Source organism: Rhinolophus sinicus, chromosome 17 (genome assembly GCF_057876585.1).
Source record: "Rhinolophus sinicus isolate RSI-liver-muscle chromosome 17, RSI-T2T, whole genome shotgun sequence".
Lineage (NCBI taxonomy): Eukaryota > Metazoa > Chordata > Mammalia > Chiroptera > Rhinolophidae > Rhinolophus > Rhinolophus sinicus.
Genome location: NC_142517.1, coordinates 38413532 through 38441525, shown reverse-complemented (window position 1 = coordinate 38441525; position 27994 = coordinate 38413532). Strand labels below are relative to the sequence as shown.

Below are 27994 nucleotides of genomic sequence, written 5' to 3'. Positions count from 1 at the left end.
ATTCTTAAAATATTTTCTAAGAAGCCCTCTCTACTTACAGATACCCTTTCTCCAGTAGTTTTATAGAGCTAGATGCTAGGATATTTTTGCAGTATGCTATACTTAGCATGGTTTATAATCCTTGGCCGTGTTATCTCAGGCACCCCCTTAAGGATCTCTTAACAAATAAAGTAACCTGAGTAGAATAAAATCCTTGGTGATTGATTGATTCGAGATTGCAGTGCACTACAGCTCTGCTCTGGCTCCCTCCTGCCCAGTCTGTCCATTCCACTTAGATATTTTCTCCTATTTACGGCCAAGCGCCATAGTTTTCCTCCTGTTGTTTGCTATGTCTATAATAGCATGCATCTCCCTATCAGTGGTCATAATTCAAATTCTAGCTTATCTTCCTCATGATATTTGCCAAACAAAACTTGTGAGGGGTTGTGCACTTTCAATTCGCTTTTAACACTGGCATGTATTTCTTTTAGTCCCAGAATTTTAAGGCTAAAGGGAGCTTACTATTAACTTTGGCTCCTTCATTTTATGGATGAAAAAACTATTATAAAACCCCCAAAGGTGAAATGATTTGTTTTGCAGTCTTTAGTCTGTTAAACATGGAACCCATTCAAACGTTTTCGTGGTGTTTATTTCTGTATCATCTCTGTTTTGTGAACTAGATTTCATTTCCCAATACATTGTACCTTGTCCCCCAGCAGGCACTCTACATATTTTTAATTGATAATAAATGAATGGACTTAGTAAAAATAATATCATCATCATTTATGTTATGTTCTACTTCAACCCCCAAAGGATTAATGAATTAATAAATAAATTAGGGTCACTTTGAAGAAAAATAAAATAAAACCTTTCAGTCATGTTATTTTATAGCAGAATTGATAACAGATAAGTATTTTCATTGTTCTGTATCAGTCTTATCTTCATAGCCTATCAACTACAAGTACCTTAAAAAAATCTAATTCTGACAATTATTTCTACTGAAAAATATCTGTTTTAATACTGTGAATTTTGAAAACCATCACAAGATAAAAATTCTTCCCACATAGGTACACTCCCTCTTCTAGGATGTGAAACAGGCAATGAGGGTCTCGTGTACAAGAAGTAGATTTATAGAATGGAAAAACAATGCAGTCTTTGCAGAAGCTTCTACAAACAGGAGATGGGAGAAATGTTCAGAACAAAGAAGGGGTCATCTCTAAAAAATACAGGAAGCTTTGATCCTTTTCCCTGCCTAGAGCAAGGTGAAAGGGTAAAGTCTTAAACAAGTCTGATCTGTGTATTTAAGTTAAATGACACTTTCAACATGTATGGGCAAGCGGAGGGGTTACTCAAATGGCGAAAAATACAGGCTCCAGATCTTGTGACTATACAAATATACCAAATGTAAAATAAATCCCTTTTTAGACTAGATTTAACTATAGGAAATAATGAGTCCTGAAAAGGGAGTGATTAGATAGTACAAGAATGCAAATTTGACAGAGTACTCAAACCTCAGTAATTTTGGGCAGTTTATATGTTTGCTCATAATTTAAAGTTTGATCTTTCTTTCTAGGCTTGTTAGGCTTCCTAGAGCTGTTATCACTGATACTTTTGACTGACCTGGGAAACAGTGGCTCATTTATAAAGACCCACACATTTGAGAGAACACCTACAGATAATGAACGAAAAGTGCGACAACTATGCTTGTGTTTTGACTCATCCCAGGGAAATATTAAGCCCTCCAGATATTAGCTAATTTTTCCAGAGATAGCATATTTGTCACTGCAAGGTCCATGCGGTTACTGTGTAATGATTTGTAGGAACACTTTTGATTTGTGAGCACTGAGTAAACAGGGCCTAGAAGCACCCCTGGTACCCACCCACTCACCTGCCAAAGAGAGCTTAAATCTGTTTGGCAAACCTGGTACAATATCTGGAAACATTGCTTCTATTGTATAAATCCATCACGGATACCAGGATTTTACCTTTCTGAAGTCATTGCTGTTGGATTTCTTTTGTAGTAGAAACGTCTCACTCTTACTCTCCTCCACTGACAGAAGAGTGACTTAGTATTAATTTTGTTTTGAAATGAACAAAAGAAGCATCAGGAAGCTGTTTTCTTCTGTCACATCTGCAGTCACAGTCATTGCTTGGCAGAGTCTGCTCACTCCCAGGAGAATACAAGCAAGGAGACAAGAAGAAGAAAAATGACAGAAGATTTTAAGACTGGACCCCTCGTCCCGTTGTTTATGAGGCAGACGTTCAGTCTCTAGATGGGGCATGGTAACAGTAACTCGAGGGAATAAACACTTTGTCCCAGGCAGCACACACCTGGCACCCAGGAAACGCACTTATGAGGCAGAAGCCCAGTTATCCGACCCGAGTCACAAGGCCACAGATGGAGAAGCAAGTGCTATTTGATGTGAAGTCACAACATGTTTCCCCAAGCCCCTAAATTCTTCTTGCATTGACTTAGGTCTCTCAGTTGGTCTGGAGCAGGTCTGTCCGTATGTGGAATCCAGAGCAGGATCTACCATAAGGGGGACCAGTGGTGTCATTACAAGTTATGCAACTTCTGCACAAAATCACCTGACCAGGCTGAAACCTAGCCCAGAGCTCTTACTCACCAAGCCACATGTTGGCTCATTGGCAGCACGTGTTTGTAAATCCCAAAAAGTCTCTCTACGTGTGGGGGTGACCGTGCCAGGAAGCTCTTTTGGCCCAGAACTCATAATCAGGCAGGTCCTCAAATTACACTTGTGGAGATATCCTCAAAAGATATTATATCTACAGTTATAGAGACACCCAGGATTGGAAGCAGAAGACTGGCTCTTCATTTCACTTAAACCATGTGCCATTACAAGACCACCTATCTTTTATTGTGAGACATTCACGTGAATCTGAAAAAGGCAGATACAGCCCTGAACCTGCAAGTATGGTTTGGCAGTTGGAGGGTGAGCCAGACTTTAATCTCCGCTCTTTCCTTTAGCTGAAATGTACAGTCACCCCTGTTGGCTCAGCCAAATGTCTCCTGTGAATATAGTCCATACTACTGTGATAAGTTTGCACAGTGACAGATGATTACTAGAATTAGTGGGGTGATCACATGGTAAGGTATAAAAATGTTGTATCGCTATATTGTACACCTCAAACTAACATAACTAATATAATGTTGTATACCAACTGTACTTAAGTTTAAAAAATTAAAAATAAAAATAAATCTGAAAACTATTTTGTAAGCGGAAAACTACATATTTTTATCTTAAAGTGTTAATTGCCTTAAAACTAAAAAATTCCACATTTTTTGGTAACTAAGTTTTAGCATCCCTTCATTTTAAATATATCAGGACTGTCATAAAATGAAAGTGGCCTGGGTCTCTGTGACCTCTGAGGAGACTCAGCCAACGAACAGGAGGGAAGAGGCAGGAGTGAGGCAGGCCTGCCACCTTTCTCTGCAAACACTGCAGCTCACATAGGCTGCCTGTCTGCTCTCATCATTTTTCCTACAGGAAATGTCATTGCTTCATTGCATTGCAAGAAAATGATGTCATAGTGTGGGGCCCTGATCCATTTCCTGACTTTTAACCTGAGTCTTGTAACCTTTTTCAGCTGTGCTGCACCCAGAGCAAATGAAACACATTGAAATGTAAAGGCTAGCATGTCTCATAAAGGCCTTTGAGGCCCCAGGGTGGGGTTAACTTTTGCGTATATATTAATGATCCAAATACAGTTTTGTTTGGGTGTCACATCCTGGATATGGCATAGACCCAGTACCTAGAAAAGTAAAGGGAAAGGAAATAGTTTTCAGGATGTGTCTGTAATTTCTTGGCAGAAACCCTGCCTTTTCCTATATTGAGTTTAATTAGTGGGGACAACATTCAACTTAATTAGGATGCCTTGCTTAGTTTCTGTTGTGGTGGTGGTTTTTGTTAGATTCTCTGTGAAAATAAGTAATAGTCTCCAAACTGGTATTTTAAATCTTACATATTGCATTTGTGTCTCTTTGTCTTAGGATTGGTTACAACCCCAGCCTAAATGACATTATTAAGCTATTTCCTGGAATGTCAAGGGCTGAAATTGCCCTGTCAAGAACGACTCTGTTCTTTTAGGGATTTTAGAGAGCAAGGGCTCAGATTGCATTCTTGCTCTGTTATTATAAGTTTTTCCCTGGCAGGAAACCACTGCGTCTCAGAAAATTTGCATATATCCAATGAGAATGTTCTATGGAGGTTTTCAAGATTGCATGACAACACCATGGAAGAATCTCATATGGGGAAAGGGGATTTTTTTTTCCCTTTCCCTAAGCCCCATTTTAAATAGTTTCCTTTCCACAAGCTGATGTGTCCACATTCAAAGAATTACAAGTAACCCAGCCTATTTTCCTGCGTTGGCCTCTGTCACTAGTTCAGTAATATCAACAGCCACACAAAACTGGAAACAGGCTGTTTAAAGTAAAGGTACCTTATTCCTTCCGGTCTGTAAAGCAGACTTGGACACGTGATGGTGAGCGTTAACCATTTAGTTCTCCCAGGCAAGGGCATAGTAAAATGTCAGCTCATTTCTTTGTGAATGCAAGGGCAAGAAATAACCATGTTTCTTGAGATCTGAATATAATTTTGAACATGTTACATATGGGATTCCGGTTAACCTAAAGCATTTGGTATTGGACTACTTCACTTAGTATCCATCTGAGATGCCTAGAATTTTGCACATTTTGCTGGGAAGCAACTACTGAACTTCACTGGCCCTATACTTGGTGCCATAGCAGCTGGAACTCCAACTGTTGATAAAATGCCGAACAGTCACCTTAAATCCTTTCAGAACAGAGTCAAATATAAATAAGAAAGTAAAATGTAAGTAAGTAATAAGTAGCTAGGGTGCCCAGTACTGGATGGCAATGCTCAATATTAAAATTAATTCAGACAATACATTAATAAATTTGAAGTCCCTACTTGTGTAACCATGAGGCCCAGGACTAGATATCTTATTGCTGCATTAAATGACAGATAAATGAGAACTAAAAACTGGGAGGCACCTATAAGACTGCCAAACACTAAGACTTGCGTTGTGTGTCCTTGAACTTAACTTAGCCTCTCTGAATATCATATTTTTCATGATATGTCTAAAATTTTTATTCTGTACTTTTCCATTCTCATGAATGGACTCTATACAGACTAACATTCAGAGGCATCTAGTTAAGTGTGTTGAATGAATCCGTAATACTAGACACTATTTTTGAGTGCTTAAAGTGTGTTAGATTGTCTGGTATATATTTTACCTATATATTATCGCTGAATTCTCTCTGCAAGTCTGGGAATAAGCTACCTCCATCAGCTCCATTGGACCAGGGAGAAACAGGCCATTGCCTAAAATGACAGAGGGCCAGGATCTGAATCCAGGGACTTCTCAATCCGAAGTCCTACCCACTTTCTGCTACACTACACCAGTGCTTCTCAAATTTTAGTGTGCTTCAGAACCACCTGGAGGAGGGCTTCTGAAAACAGATGGTTGGGACCCAGCCCCAGAGTTTCCAGATATTCCAAGTTCCAAGGTGAGGTTAATGCTGTTGATCTGGGGATCACATTTGAAAGTCACTCCACTGTGCTATTCAGAGCTACAGGTGGGAGCAAGACAGAGAGAAGATAAGAAGCAGCTCTCTGGCCAAGTTAAGAAAAACCTTTACATTTACAGCCACTCAACAGCTGGATGGGGTTTCCTCTTGGGAATGGGTGAGCTGTCAGGGGCATATAGATCTTGGGACACTTGATGAGAAATTGGCCTTAGGGGCCTCTAAGCTCCCTTTCAGCCAAAGATAAGGTACTGTGAGGCCAGGAAGGAAGATCATAATCTCCCTTCAGGGAACCCTTTTTATTATGGCTGCTATTCAATGTTTTGTGTTTGAAGATCTAGAGTGACTTTGGTAAAGGCAATGAAGAAATACTGAGAAAAATGTTTTCTTAATTTAGGTAATATGGAATTACAGTTTAATGAAACATCACACAGGGAACAAGAGGAATTTAAAGAAAACATTCATTCACTGAAAATTTGTATTTCAAATTTTAAGATTTCTATGCCAACAATGGTAGAATTTCAATTTTTTTAATCATAACATGTAAATCAGAGAAAAACAAGATTAGCAATCAAAACATGGCTCAATGTACAATTATTTCAATTTTTATTTTGTAAGAACATAGTGGAAAAATATTTAAAGATCAAAATTATTTGGCAAATATTTCAAAATAATGGCCACAAATATAACACATTTAAAAGGAACATTGCTTCAAATTTATTGTCCATTCTTTTGACCCTAGAAGAAAAGGAAAAATAAAGTATTTATTTCTACAATTTATCAAAGAAAGTAGAGTGACACTTCTGACATTTAATTTAGCCTTTTTTATGTCACAGGAACTCAATGAAGGATGACTCAGGTAACAGCATCATGGTACCACTTAAGGATTTAAGAGGAATCACCAGAGAGAACAAAATTGGTGATACTGGTGAAAGGGGAATGGCAGAAAGATATGAAAAAGAAATATATGTGTAATAAAATATCTGGTATAAGCATAAAATAGTCAGGAAGAACCATTACTTTTGTGGGCTGGGGTTAGGGAAGTGAGGGATCTCTTGGTTGAATATCTCTTTTGGTCATTTGCTATTTGTTTTGTCTGGTTTGGATTGGTTTGAGGCTTTTCAAAAATTAACAGAAAGCTACAGAGCATTTTGTGAGATCTTTGAGTGAGAGCCAAGAATTCAAATTTGATTAGAAGGAAGGGGAAGATAGCAAACATTTCTTGAGCACTTAACAAGTGCTATGCCCAGCTTAAGGCTCTTAGTAGTAATTACATCATTTTATTTTGCAATATGTGAGGTAGGTGTTATCTCCATTTTAAGCTCAGAAAGGATCAATATTGATTTGCTCAAGGCCACTCAGATAGTAGGTGATAGAGGAAACAAGTACACCTCAACTTGTCTGACTTCAAAAGGACCATGGCACATCAGGTTTTCCATGTGTCATAAATAATGCTGAAAGCAATTCTTCTTCAATAAATCACTGCTCCTTGGTAGGGAAATTCAAATCTACTTTTGTTTTCTCTATTCCTTCCTGGAGATTCTTCTTGGATTCCATGACCAGAGAAAATTCCTTCATGACATGTGAATTGCTTTTAAATTTGAAATTCTCTTGCTGTAGGTTTAGGTAAGATTTTAGCTATGGCTGGAAAGACAAAAAAAAGAAGAAAAAAAAAGACATTTAGTATTGCAACCTGCTGCTCTTGACTTCCATACCCCCAGTCCCACCTTTCCTGCTTACCTTACCTTAGAGCGTCCCTATCCTTAAGTAACTCATATTCTTGGAGAACAGCTGAATACACATGGGTGTCACATGAGGAAGGCTGGCTGTGACCTGTGTGTGAAGGGGAGCTACAGAAGGATGTAAAGCAGAGGAATAATAAAAGCAGACATGAACTTGAGAGAGCTCATTTTAGAGCTTGTGTGGAGGATACTTCTTAAGAAAGACAAGACTGCAAGCTTAGAAGCAAAAAAGGATCAGTGAGAGAAGTTGGAGTACTAAACCAGGGCCATCATAGTCAGTACAGAGAAAGGGGGACACAGTGGAGAAATATTTAAGAGGTGCAGTTCTCAGGATATGGAGATCAATTTAGTAGTGAGGAGTCAAGGATGACTCCAGGTCTTAGGCTTGACTTGAGTGTCCCGAGTGGCAACTGAGCAAGATATTCAGGAAGAAGAGCCGGTGTTGGGGACAAAGTGATCAGCTCCATTGTGAACCTCTTGAGTTTGATGTGTCTGAGGGACACCAGGAGAGTGTCCAAAAATAGTCAGATGTAGAGCTCATTAGAGCAGGAGAGGGAACTGGGCTACAGACATGCATGTGTGAGGCATCAGCCCAAAGTGGTAACTGGGCCACCAGCCTTTACGTAGTGAACAGAGCAAAAGAGCCTTCAGAGGAAACTGAGGAGAAACAACCGTAGAGAAGGAAGAGAAACCAAAGAGAAAGGTGCATGGAAGTCAAAGGGGAAAGGATTTCATGGAGAAAGTGGTCAATAGTTTCAAAGCCCGCAGAGAGGTCAAGGAAGATGCAGCTTGAGAAAGAGTCCATTGGGCTTGGCCATCTACAGGTCATTTGTGGGTAATCTGCCAAGGGAGAGTCAGTAGAAGAAAAGAAGTGTTGTTAAATAAATATGGCCTAGATTGAAACTGTCTTACAACCCCTGCTCTTTAGCACTAGGTGTATTATGAACTCAAAGCAAGGCATCATTTGTATTGCTATGTGACCAGTGCTAACCATGGAATGTCAAATAACAAGCTCCAGTAGCTCATTAGCTAGAATCTCAAACAGAAGTCTTCTGATTTCTTCTAAGTTCTTACAATGGCTTTTTATTAGTGATGAGATGTGAAACTGAATATTTATCCTAAGTGACAAGAGTGGAACTCACATTAAATCCAGTCACTCTGTCTTGTCTCTCATGATCAAGAAACCCCTTTCCATCTTCCTGGGCTTCTCCCTTGTCACAAATGCTGATTAAGTCCTGTTGTCTGTACCTTCTGAATACCTCTCACATGTATCACCTCTTCTCCATGCTCACCATTACTTCCTAATTCAGATTTTGTTTTTCCTCCACTGGGCCCTTGGTCCTCCTGGCTTAAGTTTCATTTCCTCTCAGTCTCTGTAACTCAATGGAAGACCAAAATGTGTCTCACTCACCTTTCTGTCTCTACACTTTAGCCTTTAGTATCATATTTGGCACATAATATATGCTCAATAAATGTTGAGGAACAAGTATAAATAATGAATATTGTATTTAAGGCTTTGGGTTCATATCCCTTTACACACAAGAGAAAAGTCATATACAATACTAGTGAACAGAAAATATTCCTCTTCTCAGATGGGTACTAATTACCGTCCAGCATCTAGTAATTCTACTGCTTTAGCTAGCAACTTTCCTTTTTATCCACGACACTAGATTAGTTATGTGATGTAAGAGACAAAAAACATTTTAAAATAATCTTTCTACAAATAAGCTGGAGTTATAAGTTTCTTACGTATTTTGCTTACTTATTAATATAATGGTAAATTTTTAAAAATACAGGATACTTCTGGTTAGTTTGACAGGACACATTGAATATTGAGCAAAGAAAGATGTTTCTCTGAAGTGGTTAAAGTGACCTGTGACTCTGTGACAACTCATACCAGCTCTTCTGGGGAATATTGCTGGCGTGTTTGAATTCTTGAGCTAGCATCGCAAGTCCACGTTGTACCCCAGCGACACATCAGTGTGGCATAGGACAGGTAAAGAGCCAGCCATTGCTGCTCACATTCCTCCTTTCTGAATGTTAATCTTCTCAAATGGAATAAAGTTTTATTTAAAAATCACAGACTGGGAGATCTGGAAAGGTCTTAGGAGGCTGGGTGGCAAAGCCCTGAGGAAGCTCAAGTCCACGATATGTGCAGGGGTGAACTGCTGCCCAGTTCACAGTCCCCACTGGCTCCCAGAGCCAGACTTGGAGGGGAAGTGTCATTGTTTCATTCCCCACTCCACACAACCCTCATTGTGTTTCACCCTTATTTCTTCCTCTGTTTCTCTCCCTTCTTTCCTGTGGGACCTGAATTCAGGCATCCAATAATAGCCATCAAGTAGTCGCCTCTTTAATTATAACATTTAAAGTAACCAACCAACATTGTTACATTTCTAAATGGCTTTGTACTCACATGTAGCACTGTTACAATCATTCTGAAATATTCACTAGTATAAATTCAGTTACACAATTATAGAGAATGGAGGCTTCTGATTTCTACTCAAATTTCCTCCTTTTTATAAAACAAAAATTTCTTCTTTGTCTTACATATATTTCTTATTTTTTTAAATATAACATTTAAAATATGTTCTCAAATATAATAATGATAACATTTTAGATTAAGAGTAAGGGGCAAGGAGGAAGAAACCCCACTACCATATTTTATATTAAAAGACTAAATTGACTGCATGTCAAAAAGGAAACTATGTTGCCAGTAATTTATAAAGTAAAAATTGACAAAAAGCCGTTGTCAGGTTACTAACTCCTTCCCACTTATTGCCCCCTCTTTTACAAAAAATCAAGCTTATTTTAATATGCTATAAGAGACACTTTAGTCTCATCTCCTCTCTTACCCTTGACGTGCTCCCACTGATTAAATAAAATGAAAATAGCTTTCATTTCTAAAACATGAGTCAGTTTTTGTTTGTGGAAACATTAAAAAGAGTGTCCATTAGAAAGCATGACTATGGCAGGTCACTTGGACTAGGTAAGACTGAAGATACACGACCTAAGAGGTGTGACCCAGCCGTGCGGGGCCTGGGCTCCGGGCTCTGGGAGACCTGGGAGCAAATTCTGGCTCCACATGGTCATCTCAACATCTTCGACTGTGAAATGGGGACAATGAGATTCAGAGTGTTGTGAGGAATAAAGGGGATAAAGCACCTGAGAGAGTTACTGCCCAATAAATAACACCTACAACTGTTCTTCTACGGCCCAGCTTTATGTCACGGCTATTATTACTCCAGAGAAAATAAGGCGATAACAGGAATGATAATGCCCTGAACTGTGACTGTTTTTCTAGATTCTGATTTTTCTACTGACCTGTTTGAAGAGACCACGTAATGAAATTTATGAGACAGATATACAGTGGATTCTTACTGTTCCGTGGTCCTACTTGCGTTTAAACCTAGGGAAGCACCAGAAAGATCTTATTATAGCCCAACATGAGGCCTCAGACCTTTAGGATGAGAGTCACAGGTAAATTTTTTCCAAACATATTTCTGTTGGTAATGGTGCAATGTAGGTGCACTGGAAGATTTGGAGTCAGTATATTGCTGCTTTCTAATTTGTCTTCAGTTTCAGAGAAGCGGGTCCTCCATTTATAAATATTCTTTCCCATATCTTTTAGACCTGCATTTATTTAAAGGGTTTATCTACATCTTTTAATAAACATGCTGCTTATTAAATTTATCTTTTATGGGAAGCAAATGATTCTCAATTTGTTGGGAAAAACAACAACAACACTGTATCACATGATAAGAGGGAAATATTTTCTTTCCCCCTTTCATTAAAAAAAAAAAAGCAAAACCAAACATAATAATGAATAATGAAAGGAAAACAAATTGAGTCATTCCATTCCATGGAGGAGGGGCAGAGTAGCTGCAGGGGACAGCTGCAGTGCGTCTGATGTCCCAATTCTTTTATTTCCCATCACTTTATTATTTACTGAACCAAGAATGTAGACAATTCTGGTGATGGTTGTTTTGCATTTTAGTTTCTCAACTTAAATTCTGTATTGTGCTCATTTGCCTCCTGCACTATGTCCTAAGCCAAGAGGGTCACTTCAGCCTGGATGCAGGGAGTGGCAGAAGCAGGGGGCTCTTATTCCTTTCCCAGCTCCACCCCTTCCCTGGAGGCCCTTGAAATTTGGAAGTGCTCACTGTTTTAGTCAGCTCGGGCTGCTATAACAGACTACCCTAGACTAGGTGGCTTAAGCAACAACTATTTAGTTCTCACAGTTCTGGAGGCTTGAAGCCCAAGATCAAGGTGCCAGCAGATTCAGGGTCTGGTGAGAGCCCTCTTCCTAATTTGCACATGACGCCTTCTTGGGGTACCCTCACACGGTGGACAGAGAGAGATCTCTGGTCTCTCCATCTTCTTTTAAGGGCACTAATCCCATCGTGGGGGCTCTACCCTCATCACCTCATATCTAAACATCATCACTTCCCAAGGCCCCACCTCCTAATACCATCACACTGGGGGTTAGGGCTTCAACATGATTTGGGGGAGGGGAGAGCACAGACATTTACAGTAGTACCTCGGTTTTCGAACATCTCCGTTGACGAATATTTTGGTTTATGAACATCATAAACCTGGAAGTAAATGCTTCGGTTTTCGAACATGACTCAGACATGGAACATGTCACAGGGCTTCTGCTGAGTGCAAGATCCTGAGGCCTAGCTGTCGGCTGTTTTCGAACATTTCAGAACTCGTGGATTACGTTGCAAAGCCGAGGTACCACTGTACTTTGCAGCACTCACACCATGCCTTTGTGAGTATTTCTCAAAATAATCAAACTCTTTGTGACTTTTTCTCACTGTGGTTTTGGTTGAGTTCCAACTGACTGCATGCTCACACACCATCACTGTGTGGCCTTCAACAAGATGCTAGCAACTGTGTCACTCCTCCCAAATCTGTATGCTGCAGCCCTCATCCCCACTGTGATGCTGTTTGGAGGTGAATCACTTGAGCGGTATTAAAGTTTGGATGAGGTCACGAGGATGGAGCCGCCATGCTGGGATTAGTGCCCTTATAGGAAGACAGAGCTCTTCCTCTCCCCGAGAACAGGCACCGGGGAGGCCGTGTGAGCACACAGTGAGAAGGCCGCCATCCACAAGCTAGGAAGAGAGGCTTCACCCAAAATCAACCATGCTGGCACCTTGATCTTGGACTTCCAGCCTTCAGAAGTGTGAGAGTAAATGTGTGCTGGTTAAGCCATGCCATCTATGGTACTACTTTTTTTTTTTTTTTTATAGCAGCTAAGCTGACTGGGACACCAGATGACTTCAATTCTATGAAGCCGAAAAGCACAGGGATGAGAACAAGATAATGATGGGGTGCTTGATTTGTTTCTGAAAAACATGCTTTTGAACTTACAGAAGTTAGAAGTGAGTATTTTCCATCATGATATTGACCGTTACATATGGATCTCAAAAAAATTGATTTTATTCTACAATAAAATAAAGTACAACTACAATTTACCCCAAACTTTCCTTCAAATTTTCTTAGCTCTTGAATTTCCCGATATATACTATATTTACGTAAGAGAATTTTAATTTTCAGGCCGATACTTAAAAGTGCAGCTTTTAAAAGCATTTTTAGTGTTTTACTTACATATAAAAGAAGTGAGTCAGCAGCATATTTTACAATATTTATTATAGGTTTTAATAAAAATTTAAAATGTGACTTATCCCTTTTAGCATGTGGGGACTCTAACAGTGTCATTATATGGAGATTCATTAAATGTAGAATCACTGTGTAGAATTCTGTATCCCATCAAATGATCCAACCTTTCTTTCTAAGAAAGTTGTGTGTTTCCTAGAGTTTTGATAAATAATACATTTATTTCACTGTTGGAAATTGTGCCTAATAGAACTGAGATTTCTACCTGGTATCAAAGTCAGTAGATTGCTGCTTTCTAATTTGTCTTCAGTTTCGGGGAAGCGTATTTGTCTTCAGTTTCGGGGTATCAAAGGTTTGCTCAGGCGGCATGTGGTCCTTGTGGGCTTGGGACAGCAATATATTTATTAATACAGAACATCATATCCCATTATGTCAGCCACTCCTCCTCCATAATGAAACACTAAGTGGTGTCAAGTCATCCAAAAACTCTCACCAAAGACATGCTGCTTATTAAATTTATCTGGAACTCTCACCCATACTAGTGCTGCATTCTACGCAGATGGGAAAACTGAGATTCTGTCTGGAAGTGACACTAAGATAATCTCACACTGGGAAGAGAACTTTCATCAGAATCTCTTGGGTTATGTGTTAACAACACACATTCTCTGCCTCCAACCTGAGTTTCTGACATAGTAAGAATGGTCTTGGACTAGATGTGGAAATCTGGTTTAACAAGAATCCTGGGTGATTCTGATTTCACTGGTCCATTTTGAGAAACATGTAGTGGTGTTGGATACTGTACCTCGCCTAGAAATCACACAGCAGAAACTGTATTCTAAGCAAGATGGGCAAAGGCAAAACTCTGTAGCTGAGGAACTTTGCTCTGTTTTCAATTAATTTTCTCTCTCCCCATGTACTTTAGGTGGCCCCACTCTTAGCTCTCCATGGGACTAGCTTACCAAGTTCTGCATATATTTAAAAAAATTTTTCTCCCTGCCTTCTATCCTATGTTAAACCTATTAAAGATGTTATGAGTATCATGCCTAAGATGACAGCCTGGTATCTGATTAACTACCCATGCAGAGGGGTTATGGCTGCCAGCAGTGTAATGTGTGGTTCCCCTAGGTATATGCTCCTTTTAACAAAGGGATCTAGGAAATTGGGGTGTTCCCCCAAGGGATAAATCTCATATACTAAACTCCTAGATGCCCTGGCAATACAATGGGGTAGGTAATTTTGGTCTGCTCGCCTCAACTCTTGGTGACTCTCCTTGTAAAATGAACTCTGTTCCTAACAATGTCCAGGATTTCCTTTGCAGACTTATGTAGAAGTTCAAGAGCACAAGATGGATCACAAAAGGCATTGAAAGTGTCATATCTTGTCTTCCAGTTTTGCTGGTTGGTGTTGATAGGATCAAACTGGAAAAAAATTGGCTAACATCACCCCAATTCACCTGACCCTAATATAATACTAATTTGAATCATAAAGCCAGCATGAGGGTTTGCAGTGAGAAGTATCTCTTTCCAGAGGGAAGCTGTTCAACCCACAGAGCAGTGACCCAGACTCAACACTTGTAGGATTTAGAATAAGAAACCACTAGTGCTCTTTTCCCAGTGACCCAGCTCTCATCCTCCTGGAGGCCAGCACCATGCATATTAATGGTCTAGTAGAGGAGGAGGGATTGCAAAGTGGGTGGCAAGGAGACCCAGAATAAATCTGTCCTGATTAAAAGAAATGTCTCTGCGCTCTGAATCTGGACCTATTACTCATTCACTATGTGATCTCAGGATAGTTATATCAACTCTTTAGCCTTAGTTTACTGTCTGTAAAATGGGAAGTACACTGACACATAGTAAACACTCAGTTTTTCTATTACTATCATATCATTAATATTATTAACTCTCCTGGAAAACGTTAGAAAACTAAATTTTGATGTCAGCCTACATCAGCCTCTCGTCTGGAGTAGAGGTAGAGTGGGAGAATTTCATGTGTGTCGTTTTTAGCCAAGGAACATGCATACCTTTCTGAATTGGTTAGGAGCTAAATTAAGGTATCTGTATTTGACTAATATGAAACATACTAAGGGTGATACTTCCAATTTCCACAAAAAGCTCTTTGTATTTTTGTCTATTAGTCATTTTTTTAAAAATTGTAGGTTAAGAGAAAAGTTAGCTGGTGCTACCTGCCACTATGCCTTCAGTTATCACATCAACAGATTTTCATTCATTCATACAAAAACAATTATTGAACACTTATTATGTGCCAGGCACTGACTAGCATGGTTATACAGAATACAGTGGTGAAGAAGAGAGACTGATTAAATATTTATATACCGGAAGGCACCAGACTTTCCATTTTAGAATTCGGTTCAGGACGACAGCTGGCTACCCCTGCCTCTAAACTTACATGTATGTGTCCATTCCAGATAAGTCTTACACAAAGCTTGAGGAACACTGTCAGGGATGCACAGAGCATGGCAAAGCTCAAGCACAGGTCGAAGGCTTGAAGTGTCAGGTGGTACTCTTCATAGTGTGGCGGGTCCACACACACTGACGGGAATTTTGCATACGGAAAAGGAAAGGCAACTGCGTAACCAAGATAACCGGTCCCTGCAACCCCTGATAACGAGTAGAAGCAATATGGGCCGAGAAGCGCGGCTTCCAAGGCTACTGCAAAATGAAGTGGACATCCCATCAGGTTCAGCATCACAAAGGTGAAACTGGCTTCCCACTGAAAAATAAAGCAGAAAAAAGTGTTACGTTGAGACCTACATTTTTCAAAAGCTTCCAGCAATATGAAGAAGGAAAGAGATGCCAGGTATTAATCTCTCCTCCTGGGAAATGAAGGAGAAGTGGGTGACAACTTTTTCCGTAGATCCTTGTGTTCTCCAATCTACACTGTGGGAGAACAACATCAGCCAACTGGGGCAAAAATGAAATCAATCCTATTCAACAAATATTTATTTCTCTCCTATCACATGTTGAGAACAGTCTGGGATGGGAAAAGAGATGCGTAAACAGAATCCCAGCCTTATCCTAGGACCTTGTTAACAGGGTAGAGTCCATGGTCCACAGACATCCCTGGCACATTGTTAAAAGTGTAGAAACTCGGGCCTCACCCAGATCTACTGAATCAGAATCTGCATTGTAACCAGATGCCCAGGTAATTCACACTTACTTTAACGTTTGAGAAGCGCTGCTGTAGCCATGGGAGAAAGTTCTATAATCAAATCAAGGTATCATCCCATATTGTGGAATTACTTAGCTCAATACTATTGAAATTCAAGATATCATGACTTTTCATTTTTTAAGGGAAGAGATAACATTGGAAGGAGATTCCAAATGGAGGAATTGAGACTTGAAAACGCATCGGCTAAAAAAAAAAAAAAAAAGAAAACAAAAAGAAAACTCATCTGCTTATTAAAAGCAGAGGAGCCTATAGATCCATTTTTTTCGAGATGAGATCCAGGAGCACTAACCCTGGCTCTGTCCCCTCACACACACTCCCTCCCTACCCCCCCAAAAGTGACTTACAATAATCACAGGAACTTGTAGAAAACGTTTGGAGAAGGAATCAGATAAAAAATTTTCATTGAAAACAGTTTATTACTGAAATCCATCATAGTAAGGTATCAATTAGACAGAATTCAATTATAATTGGAGATCGTATTCTCTCTGTTTCATCCTGAGCTAGTAGAGATTTGATCTTCAAACCTACTCTACCATTCTCCTCGATGTTGTTGTCAAACAAAAGAGGGGGGGGGGGTTCTCTAATAAAACTGATAAGTCCAGTGACAGAAAGTAACCTCACAGGTTGATCTGATCATAAATTCCTAACTGGGCAGGCCAGGAGTCCCACCCCAGGCATCTAACTTCTTCAGTAAAAGGTTTATCTTTACCTTAAGCAAGCCTCGTCCATTGTTCTTGCGCTCTAGGTTAACACAGCTTTGAAATGCCTCTTTTCAGACCCCTCCTTCTAAATCGTAACCATCCTCAAGAGAGCAAATAATCTTTATCCTGTAATCGAACCTCTGCCTTGCTTTCTCCCACCTTCATATAATCTTCCTTATATTCCCTCCTCGATTTCAAATGCCTAAAAGAAACTGCAAAACTGTTGCTCTGCAGCATTTGAGATCTTGCTTCCCAGCAATTGTCATCAGTTTTGGCTCAAACAAAATCTTATAAAAATTCTTTATAGGTTTGGACGTTTCTTGCGTCGACAATGTCTACATATTTACCAAGTATCTCTGGGTCCAGTCTTTGTGAGCCAACAGGAGGAGTACACCAGCTGTTATGGCCTGTGAAAGGAAAATGGAAAAATAACATCCATGATAGAATGTAGCTCTGGAAAGAGTTCACTCTGTCTCAAAGTTTGACAACTTTATCATGAACTAGAAGGAACAGCAAATGGCTAAATAGATTTATGGCTCCATCTCCTCCTCTGTGATGACAATGAGGAAAAGAGGCCATCAGTGTCATAAAGACATGATTTATACAAGCTTATTTTTTTATTTTTGGTGTTGTCTTTGCCATCGCATTTATAACCTTCGCTACAGTAAGGTGTCACTGCAGTAAAGGTTTGGCTTTATAACCTTTGCCATATGTTTTGTTTTGATTAAGTGTCTATTCTTCATCTTTCTTACAAATTGCTAAAATTGCAAATGGGAGGAACTGGAATGGAAATGTGTCACAGAAGCCTGAAAACCCTCCCAGCAGCAGCACTATCTTTTACTATTTGCTTTCTCTTGAAAAGCCTGCTGGTGGGATACAAATACGTGATCCCTGTTTCTCAAGTAACAAAGATTATCATTAGAATGAATGCATGATGGGGAGTTTATTGTTCTGGGTGCAGTAGTGTCCCGCTTTTGAAAAGAGAGTTCTTTATAGTCTCTGTTGAAGGAAAAAGGCCCAAAGTGCAGAATAAAAATAGTTAAACAAAGCAGGGAATGGTGTCACCAGAATTGAGCAATAGATAATGGGGGAAAAAAATTCTGGGCTCATCTTTGATTCAGAACCGGGTCTGATAAAGGAGTGTGTCTATTGAGCCTGGGAATCACTTGTTCTCAACCCATAAATCATTTGTTCACAGTCAACAAATGTTCTGAGATTGAGAGAGAAAACCAGGAAGGGATGTGCCTGAAATAAGGTATAGAATGAGGACAGGACTAAAGATAGGAGTACCGTTTAGGTTTCTGACAGAGAAATAAACATTTATTGTATGTGTAGAATCAACAAATTTAAGGGTGAAAAAAATCAGAGCTTTTACCAAGGTGGTTTTGTGGTATGCTGCTTTTGTAGCTATGGGTCTGGCATATTTATTGTTTTGAGACCTAGCTTTTCATTTTCCTAGCACATTTTATGTTGAATGTTGGGTTTAGAGAATTTGTGAGAGAGGGGAAAAAGTGCGCGTACACGCACACACACACACGCACACACACGCACGCACACACACTCATACAAAACTTCTCATGTAACTAAGCCTGAAATTCCAGACTTGGCATCGCCATACCATAAAACTCCCATGGATGAAAACAGAACCATCTGTAGTCAAGAGGTTGGCTTGATTCTTCAAGAAGAAAGTTTCCAAGGGACCCTATGGAGGTTGAGCCAGCAAAAATAGTACAACAAAACAGGAGAATTATTAACAGCAACTGTAACACTGCTGACTAAGCCTGGGGCCAGTCTACGCTTTCAGAGGCAAGATGCTCAAATGACACGTCACTCCTCTATGAGAGAGAAACACTGAAGCGAAGGAGAAGCAAAGGAGATAAATGCAAAGGAGACGCCCCTCTGCTGGTTTCACTCCAAGTAGATAGCTAAGCTGACATTATCAGATGCTTAGATTCCAGGTTGCTGTAACTACTTTGGCATGAACTGTTTCTTTCCGTTCAAAAGTTGAAAAATGCTGCAGAATTGCAGTTGCCTGTTATTTCTGTTGAAGCTGCCAGCTTGAATTTTGCTTTGTTTACACAAAACTTTGAAAAAGAGCTTTCATGGAGCAGGCTGGCGTATGAATGCCAGTAACTTGTTAAATCCACCCAGCATGATGGTGGCTCAGGAGCCCAGCACACCCATCTTTACTGGTGCCCCCTCGCGTGCATGGGAGACAGAGTGGGAGGTATCCCCCCAGGAGTCACAGTCTTCCCTTTCTCTTTCTTTGTAAAATTTTTGTTTTTAGATAGAGAGGGGAAAAGAATAAAAAAGGAGGAGATTTGAAGCTAGGAAAGAAAGGTCAAGTGGGTAAAAGGAAATGAGAGGGACGGATGTCTGAGAGGTACAAAGTTGGGCACAGCAGGGCAGTTGGGCTGGGAGGAAGGACAGAGAAGGGTGTGGGCTTGGGGAGGGTCTGAGTGTGGCAGGACGAGGCTCATTCCTGCACTTCCCTCCCTCAGCTCTTCTTGACAGGCTGTCGACTGCCTCAATGAGCAGTTCCAGGGACAGTACTCGACCTTTGCAACAGTTGCTGCTAACACTCTGATTGCATGATAATTGTGAGCCCTCCCACTAAATCTTTAAATTGCTCAAGTAAAGGATGCAGTTCCCAGAAGCAGATGAATTGAAGGAAGCAGGGAGTAGTCACAACAGAAATAGAACCGTTTAAAGAAATCATTTTAATATGGGTTAATTTATTCAGTTGCAAACGTCTAGTGTGGGCCTACTATGAACAAGGCTTGTGATAGTGGGCACTGTGAAACTGGGAGAATGACAATAACAGTTAACGTTTATTGAGCACTTACTCTATGCCAGGTACTATACTAAACACTTGACCTGTGTTCACTCACTATGACCCTCAGATGTAGATCTTCTGCTTTTAAAAATGAGGCACAGAGAGGCTAAAGAAGATGAGCGAGCTCACCAAGTAATAATTGTACAAATAATGGTTCCAACTCTCAATGGCATTTACAGTCCAGATGTGAAAGTAATGCACGTATAAGAACGTCCACAAAATTAGGCAAGAAGAATGAGTGCTTTCTGTGTGAGAAGAGCTCAGTGACAAGGTATCACCTCCAGGGGTGGCAATCACCGACGAAGGCACCATGGAGGAGAGTGGACCTGAAGTGGGTTTGAAGGATACATGTGATTTCAGTGGGTGAGGCTGAGGGAAAGGCGGTCTGGGCAGCAGAGCAGCAGGTGCAAAGGCGGCAAAGTGGTAGTCATGTTTGGCAAACAGTGAGCGGCGAGCCCAGTGTAGGTTCTTGGCGAAGAAGAAGAGGAAACCAGGCTTGAAAGCCATGTGAGGCCAGGTTGCGGAAGGCCTCAAGATTCAGGCTAATATATCTGGACTTTGGATAATGAAGCAACGCTAAAGGTTTTTGAAGAAGGAGCTAGACGGACAGAGCAGAGGTTTAGAAAGAGGAGCCGTTGTTGCATGCCTGCTGCATTGGAATGCAGGGGGGCCTAGAGGTCTCTGCGGGATCTTGGACTTCAGACTTTTTTTTTTTTTAACCTCTACCCACAGTAAGAAATATAGTTTGTATGATGGTTAAGTTATATTTTTATATCTAAACAAAATCATAATATCACCCTCATTATGTGTGAGACACTCTAGTATTGTCTGTTCTATTCTAGTCTTCTATCCTGATGTGATTCATGTTTTATACATGCTGTTAGCTATCCAGTAGATTGATTTTATGACCCACTAATGGAGAAATTCCCACAGTTGTTCTAGGCATAAAACCTGGGCGGGGTGGGAAGAGGTAAGGAGTTGGGTGGTGTGTACAATGAGTATAAGAGAGAGGAAAGCATAGGGATATGCCTCATAGGGAAAATAAAAGTTGCTTGGCAACTGATTATGAAACCGAGGGTCCTCATAATTCTGATTTGATTGAAACTGTCATTTTAAAAGAATCATTTTTTCCCTCCTTCTTCTCTCAGCATACTTTACTGACCTGCCCTTAGTCGCTTACCCTGATGGCAGCAGACAATAGCCTGGTTCTGACTAATGGTCATAAGGGTTAAGCCCCTGGCAGGCTAACGATAACATCGTGAAAATCTAAGTTATCTTTCAGCTCCTGGGCCATAAGGCGGGAGGACCCCGTGGCTACCTCTCCTTGAAACCAGTTCTGGACTCCAGAACTGACCTTCACACCTGAAGAAATGATGTGGAACCTAAAGAACAATATAAACGAACAAACAAAACAGAAGTAGAGTGTGATACAGAGAACAAACTGATGGTTGCCAGATGGAAGGGGGTTGGAGGGGCTCGGTGAAAAATGTGAAGGGATGAGGAGGTACAAATTGGTGGTTTCAAAATAGTCACAGGGATGTAAAGTACAGCATAGGGAATATAGCTGATGATATTGTAATAACTATGTATGATGCCAGGTGGGTACTAGATTAATTGGGGGATCACTTTATAAATTATATAAATGTCTAACCACTATACTGTACACCTGAAACTAATATAAAATAATATTGAATGTCAACTGTAATTGAAAAAAAAAGACTTAAAGAAATGATTTATTAACCTTACATCACCTCTGACCTGCCAGCTCCTAACACAGCCCTGAACCCCTAATCCACGGTATCTTGTGATTTTGCTCTAAATAATCTGTAACCTACACGCCATTAGAGAGTTGGGTCTTTCAGGAGACAAGCTCACCCATCTCTGGATTGGCCAAGTCTAATAAACTAATTCCTTTCTTTACTTCAAACCCCTGATCATGCAAAATGTTTTCGGCCAGAGTGCTCAGGCAGAATGAACTTAATTGCCGGGCTTCAGTACCAATTGGCTGTGGTGGGGTGGGAGTGGTGCTGAGGGGGGGCTGGTTTAGGGCAGTGTAGCCCGAAACTCAATCCTGGGGCCAGCAGCACTGGCGCCCTTGGGAACTTGTCAGACATGCAGTATCCCAGATTTACTGAATGAGAGTCTTCATTTTAACAAGATCCCCAGATGATTTGTATGCACATTCCAGTTTGAGAAGTACTAGCTAAGAGGAAAGGATTAAGTCAAATATCACTCCAAGGTTTGAAATTGGATTTAAAGACAAGAAAATCAGGAGAATCCATTGTTGCTTTTGGTGGTAAGATGATGAAGATGATGATGATGACGGTTTTTTGAAAAACTGAGTTTAAAGATGCTTAGGCTATCTAAGTAGAAAATTGACCATGAGGTGGTTGGAAATCACAGGACTGTGGAAGCTGTAAGAGGCTTGAGTGATGGTGAAATCAAGTCCCTTCTCTGACAGAGGAGAAACCGGAGGCCACACGGGTAGGTCTAGCCCCACCTTCCTCCCAGCTTCCAGTCTCTAAGAAGGGTTCCGGGCACAGCACGTTTGCTCACCACTGCTCAAGTCACTGGACCCTCCAGGCTTCAGATGTTGTGAAACTCACTGGACTTCAGTGTCTTCATCAGAGTTTGATCTACAAGCCAAGTTTGCCAGGATTAAAGTAGACCTCAGTCGTTAAGGCATTATAATCTCCATGCCACATAGTTTCTGGCAGCTGATGCCTTTAAATAACTAGTTCAGAAATTCTAGGAAAAGTGCTTATCATGTGGCTGGTAGAACAGCAGAGTCTGAGGATCAATATTTGTGAAGAATGTAGAAAGCCTTGAATGAAAGACACTGAACACATACACAGCACTGTGCCACTTGTGAAAATCTATATCTTACACGTCTCCAAAGAGATATGGAGTCATTTGCACAAGGCAAGGTCAATAGGATAGAAGTCTACAAATGATCTTTCCACCAGAGGAAGATACACTTTGCAGGCAAGTTGAGAAATGACTGGTAAGGAAGGTTGTGAAATGAGTCAGAGACCTTTTGAAGTTGACCCTGATCAGACAGAGCTGTGGTTCACTAGGAAACTCACTAGGGGAAAAAAAAAAAATCACATTTCAAATTTAAACATTATCGAAAGAGTGAACATTCTTATTGTTTTCCTTTTCATGAGGATTTTTTTCCTGCTTTAGTATAAATACCAGCTTAAACTTTAGTCTTCACAACCTAATCAGAGTTCAACTATATAAGGAATTCTGTACCACCAGCATGGAGAACATGGGATTTATTCACTTATTTAATGATGTTTATTGAACAATATTTATTGAACACCTAGTATGAGATTCACTCTGTTCCAAAGTGCTGGAAATATAGCAGTAAACAAAATAGGACAAATCCCTTCCCTTGTACAATATACTTTAGAGGGAAAAACAAACAATACCTAAGTAAATTATATAGTGTATTAGATGGTGATAAGGGCTATGGGGAGGGAGAAAACAGAGCAGGGTATGAGAGATTGGGAATGCCAATTGTAGGGGAGGTTTGCAATTTTAAATAGGATAATGACAGAAAGCATCAGTGAGAAAACATTTGTTCAAAGAATTAAAGATGTTAGAGAATGAGCCAAGTGTGGGAAGAGGCTTCAGGCAGAGAACAGGCAATACAAAGACACTGAGGCAGAGACACCTTGGCATGTTTGAAAACAACAAGGAGCCAGTGTGATGGGAAAGAAATGAGCTAAGGGTGAGTTGTAGGAGATGAAATCCAGGCGGTAACAGGATGGGGAACTCAGCAAGTCATCAGGGAATGGAATGGGAGAGTGAGTTAGGTGTGAAGGGATTAGGAACAGGGGGTTTGGACAGAGAGAGAGGGTGCCAACCAAAGGCATGGTACTAACTAGCACCTGTATAGGGCTTTAAAATTGGCACAGTGCTATATTTCACAATGTTTGTTCAAATAGTTTTCATTTTCTCTGAGCATCTTAGGGTTAGACAGTTTCACATGGGCTCTCTTTACCTGTAAAATCCCCCATTTTACAGGCAAAGCAATGGGGAACTGGCTGAGTGGGGGTCCTGCTCCTGATTACATACCAAGAACGTCAACGTTGGGACCTAAACAAGGGCCCACTTCCCCAAGTCCCACCTCTCTGACTCCACTTCCCTACGCTGTCACTCTCAACGTAAAATAGCCACCGACTAGCTACATGCTGGAGACATATCGTATTATTTCTCTGGGTCTAATTGGAAAACAGATGTTTGTTCTATAACAAGCATACAAGTATTCAATAATTTGTGAAGCTAATCAAACCACCAATATATCTGTTGACTATATTATGATAAACTTTGTGGGGATAGGCAAAACATAAGAAGAAAGGGACACAGGTTTGGGTTATAATCATGGTTTTGTTAAACTTTGGATCAGTTTTGAAGTCAGAATTTTAAAAATTAAATAGCATAGAAAATATCAGTATTCATTTCATGTAGAAAGGTGTGGTTTTGCAAAATTTTTGTTATATACATCTAGTTATTTGTATATATCAATATCTATTTGTTTATCTGAGAAAAATATATGGATGTAATTATGTACATTCCAGGTATAAAATGTTTTTCTTACTTTGGGTCATCAACAGAAGGTTTGGCAGCTGCTCAACTAAACGTAAATGCCATTTTTGCATTCTGGTAGATATTAATAAACATTTCTTTGAATGAACAAACATATGGTTTTGGGTAGGTGTTGCGGAAAAGAGCAAAGGGCCGAGACTGGGGTGGTAGATATAAAAGAATGTATTTAAAAAGACAAGAAGAAAGAAAAACACCATCAAATGGTCTCCCATTCAGATCCACAACCGCACCATCCAACTTGCTCCTATCTGAACACCATCATTTAGACCCCATTGCACCAAGTTCTATTCATATGGAGAACTTGCTTTATTCTCCATTGTAACTCGAGCATGTAGGAGGCAATCAATACATATTTATTAAATAAATAAATTAAAATTATATTTCCAAGGCTCTCACTCTTAGGTAACATCCCAGTTAAAGTGTGATTTTTTAAAAGACTTAAAACGTTGCCCTTCCCGAGAGTGGTTACATCTTAATAGGAAATTCCTTAAGATCAAAAGGCTTCAAAATTGAATTCTCTAGTCTTCAGTGGTGAATGTCGGGTAATAGCGGAAACAACGAGAGACAGATTTATTGCATTTGCGGGACTCTAACTCCTCTTAAGTCATACCACCCCCAAGTCACCTATTCACAGGGCTAGATGTGCTCGCTTTTTTGATCCATGGAGCTGAGGTACCAGTCGGAACCTTCACCTGTGCCAGCAGTCAATGAGCAGAGATAGAGTACTTACTTGGTGCTGACTTGTGCTTGGCACATGAACACTTTCCTAGGGAACTGGGAAGTTAGTGAAGTCCATCGCCCCGCTTCTTGAATTGTTTTCAGGTCAAACATTTGTGTGCAAACAAAAAGGAGGGAGACCTAAGATTTGGAGCTTGCAAATCTGGGTCGTGTAGAGCACGTCAGCATTTCCAATAAAAGCATTAGCCTGAAAGTTATTTTACTTTGTTTTCCATTTTTAAATTATTTTTCATGGTTGATATTTTTTTTCTAAATTCATATTTCAAGAGATTCTAGTTTCACAAACTACCACGGTGATAATATTAATGTAAAATAACTTTAAAAGAATTTCTTGAATAGCATTTCATTATAGAATACATAATATAGAGTACACATGATTAAATGATTTTTTAATCCTATATTTAAAACACAACTGATAGAAATCAGTGTTCTAAGGTAAATTCTGACTTTCTGTAGAATTTTGACTTTTTCATATTGTTGGAAAATTTTAGAAGGATATGTTATTCTGTTTCTTCTTTCTCTCCCTCCTTCCTGTATTCTCTCAACAAATGTAATAAAATATTTTCCTACCAAAGCTCCATTCCAGATGGGACAAGCAATCCAGACACTCCATCCCGTGAACCAAAGCTTGTAAGAAAAGACTGGGAAGAAAGCAACAACTCCAGAGAAAACACTGAGAGCCCCCAGAGTAATGAGAATCCAGCCAGCAGCCTGGTATAGGCCCTGCATTTTCCTCTGTGCCTTGGGTCCTTCCTTGGTCTCAACGACGTTCTGTTACCAAAACATGAGGGGATGTCAGGCCTCAACAAACAGAAGTTTCTTAGAGACAGTAGCCATGACACATGTGGACTGTTGATCTTCTTGGAAACAGATTCTAATTTGTTTGACCTACGATAATAATGTGTAATGCAATAATCCTTGACATAGATTTGACAAAGTAAATTCTCAGACTGGTTTACGAGAGAGAGAGAGAGAGAGAGAGAGAGAGAGAGAGAGAGAGAGAGAGAGAGAAATAATGCCTCGTTTTGGATTACAGCCTTCATTCCCTTCATTCTACCCTGTTGTGGGCAGTGACCACTTCCTGGTTTAATCAGATTCAAAGGCTTGCTGACTGAGCTAATTGTTTCTCAACTCAACCTGCTTGGTGGTTCCAGTATAAAGCCAACATCCTTTGTGCACAATAGACCCACATTCCCAGCACAATTTCCCACAAAACAAAGAAAAAAATAAGCACTCTGATCACTTTTCATTACATTTCATTTAAATGCTTTAAAGCAAAAATAAGACCTCTCCCCCTTCAAAGCTGAACTCTACTACAATTATTTTTTAATTTTTAACAAAGATTTTTGATATGGACTTATCCCCAAATAAGCATAAGGTTCATTTTGGAGTTCTGCATTATTTTCACTAAATCAGCTTCACCTGAGTGATTTTATTAGTAATTCAATTACCACGTAAAGTGAAAAGATAGAAATGTATCAGTTCTAAAATAAACTTTAAGGGGTAATTTATTAGCTGAATAAAATACTGATCTCCATTTATTCTTGATGGTAATTCAAATTTTAGAGGTCTTATGTACATTTAAGCAATTGCAAAGTCATCTCTTAATCTCCCATGCATTTGAGAAAGCGGTGCATCTTTGCTTTTGATTGACAGGACATGTTTCTTCCAAGATAATATCTTGAAAACACAGACTACTTCCTGAAGCTATCCGAATCATTTTCCTATTCAATATTAATATCTTTTTCCATATATAAAATGATGAAAACTAATTTTTATGGATGAAAACGCAGTGGTTTAGAACATAGATTTTGATATCAGACACAGTTAAAAACCTGTTCTTGTTTCACTATCTACCACATATGTGTCCTTGGACAAAAATCAAGTTATTTCTCTTTCTGGGTTTGTTTCTTCATATGAGAAATGGAAATAAAATTAGTGTTTATCTTACCAGGTTGTGATTGAGAGGATTAAATGAGACAATCCAAGTAAATTCCTTGGCATTGAGCTCCACCTAGCAAAGACGCTAGTTACCAGTTCTTATGTTGGAACATTTCATCTTTGGCGTAGTTTCAGCATGGGACAGAGGCACAGGTATTATTGTTGCTTTTATCCCATCATCTTATAAACATTAGGTTTGACTCTTCCTAATCAATGTGGCAAAAGCTCCCAAAGGACCCTCCCATGTGTGGTGAGGAGAGAAGTTTCTTTATGATTCTCTGCTTTTTCCTCTTTGTTTTCTTGTCTTTCATAGCTATTCTATAGTGTGACCAGATCTTGAAGCAGTTGCATTCCTGGATATACAGAATCTTGGAAACCAGCTCAGGTTTTCTGCTATAGCTGTTATTCCTCATCTTCTCTCAACACTGTGGGAAGATATTGTCTGATTTTTTTCCTAATGCCACTAGATAGGTTCCACACGGGCGGAAGCCTTCCAAGCCTTATACATTCCCTAGATGTATAAGACATTCCCAACACCTAGAATTGTGTGTCTGACCCAGGGTAGTATATATTTGTTGACTTAGTCAATTAATGCATCAGACTTTCCAGCTATACATTTGGGGCCCCAGGGGTCTGCCAAGCACGGATCTATCTTTGTGTGTTCCCCATTGCCAGGGTGTGCTAAAGCTAGTATGTTCCCCTGTTACAGAGGGAAGGGGTCTGGACTAAAGAAAGACTCATTTGTGTTAGTGTTTGGTTTGAGCTGTTTTGACTTTTTCCTTTACTTTTATCTCAAGGTTATAGCTACATGGTATGTCAATATACTGTGGGTCAGATCATTCTGTTTGCATGTTTGGAAAATAAAGGCTGTTGAAATCCTCGTGTTAAACAGTACAGAGATGGCAAACAAAGAGAATATTTTTTGTTTTAATTTGGGGGGGCTTTTTCGTGTTTGCAACACTGACAGGCTAACCCTGGCACTGCCAGTATGACTTGTAACCTGAATTTATTAGTGATTAGAAGAGCTATTGCCACTTAATACGACAAAAAGAAGGGACAG

General features: G+C 39.8%; 1 protein-coding gene across 3 annotated transcripts; it reads right to left on the bottom strand.

The window, feature by feature from the left end:
* Positions 1-6120: 6120 nt before the first annotated feature.
* On the bottom strand, positions 6121-25781 carry TMEM212 (transmembrane protein 212). Of its 3 annotated transcripts, XM_019735121.3 has the most exons (5): positions 25564-25781; positions 18424-18507; positions 17153-17212; positions 15322-15645; positions 6121-7192 (listed from the first exon to the last, which is right to left on the bottom strand). In XM_019735121.3, the coding sequence occupies exons 1-5, from the start codon at positions 25720-25722 to the stop codon at positions 7187-7189; spliced, it is 633 nt and encodes a 210-aa protein (XP_019590680.2). In that variant the 5' UTR covers positions 25723-25781; the 3' UTR covers positions 6121-7186. The 3 variants fall into 3 exon arrangements, with proteins under 3 accessions (XP_019590680.2, XP_019590669.2, XP_019590689.2); XM_019735110.3 differs by lacking the exon at positions 6121-7192 and having other exon boundaries at positions 12931-15645; XM_019735130.3 differs by lacking the exons at positions 6121-7192; positions 18424-18507 and having other exon boundaries at positions 12931-15645; positions 25564-25779.
* Between the last annotated feature and the right edge of the window lie 2213 nt (positions 25782-27994).

Coding starts and splice junctions, on each gene's coding strand:
- TMEM212 (XM_019735110.3), bottom strand. CDS start 25,722: ATGCAGGGCCTATACCAGGCTGCTGGCTGGATTCTCATTACTCTGGGG. Junction 17,213..18,423: donor TCATCCATGGGAGTTTTATG/GTATGGCGATGC, acceptor TTCCTTTCACAG/GCCATAACAGCTGGTGTACT. Junction 15,646..17,152: donor ACTGGACCCAGAGATACTTG/GTAAATATGTAG, acceptor TTTATTTTTCAG/TGGGAAGCCAGTTTCACCTT.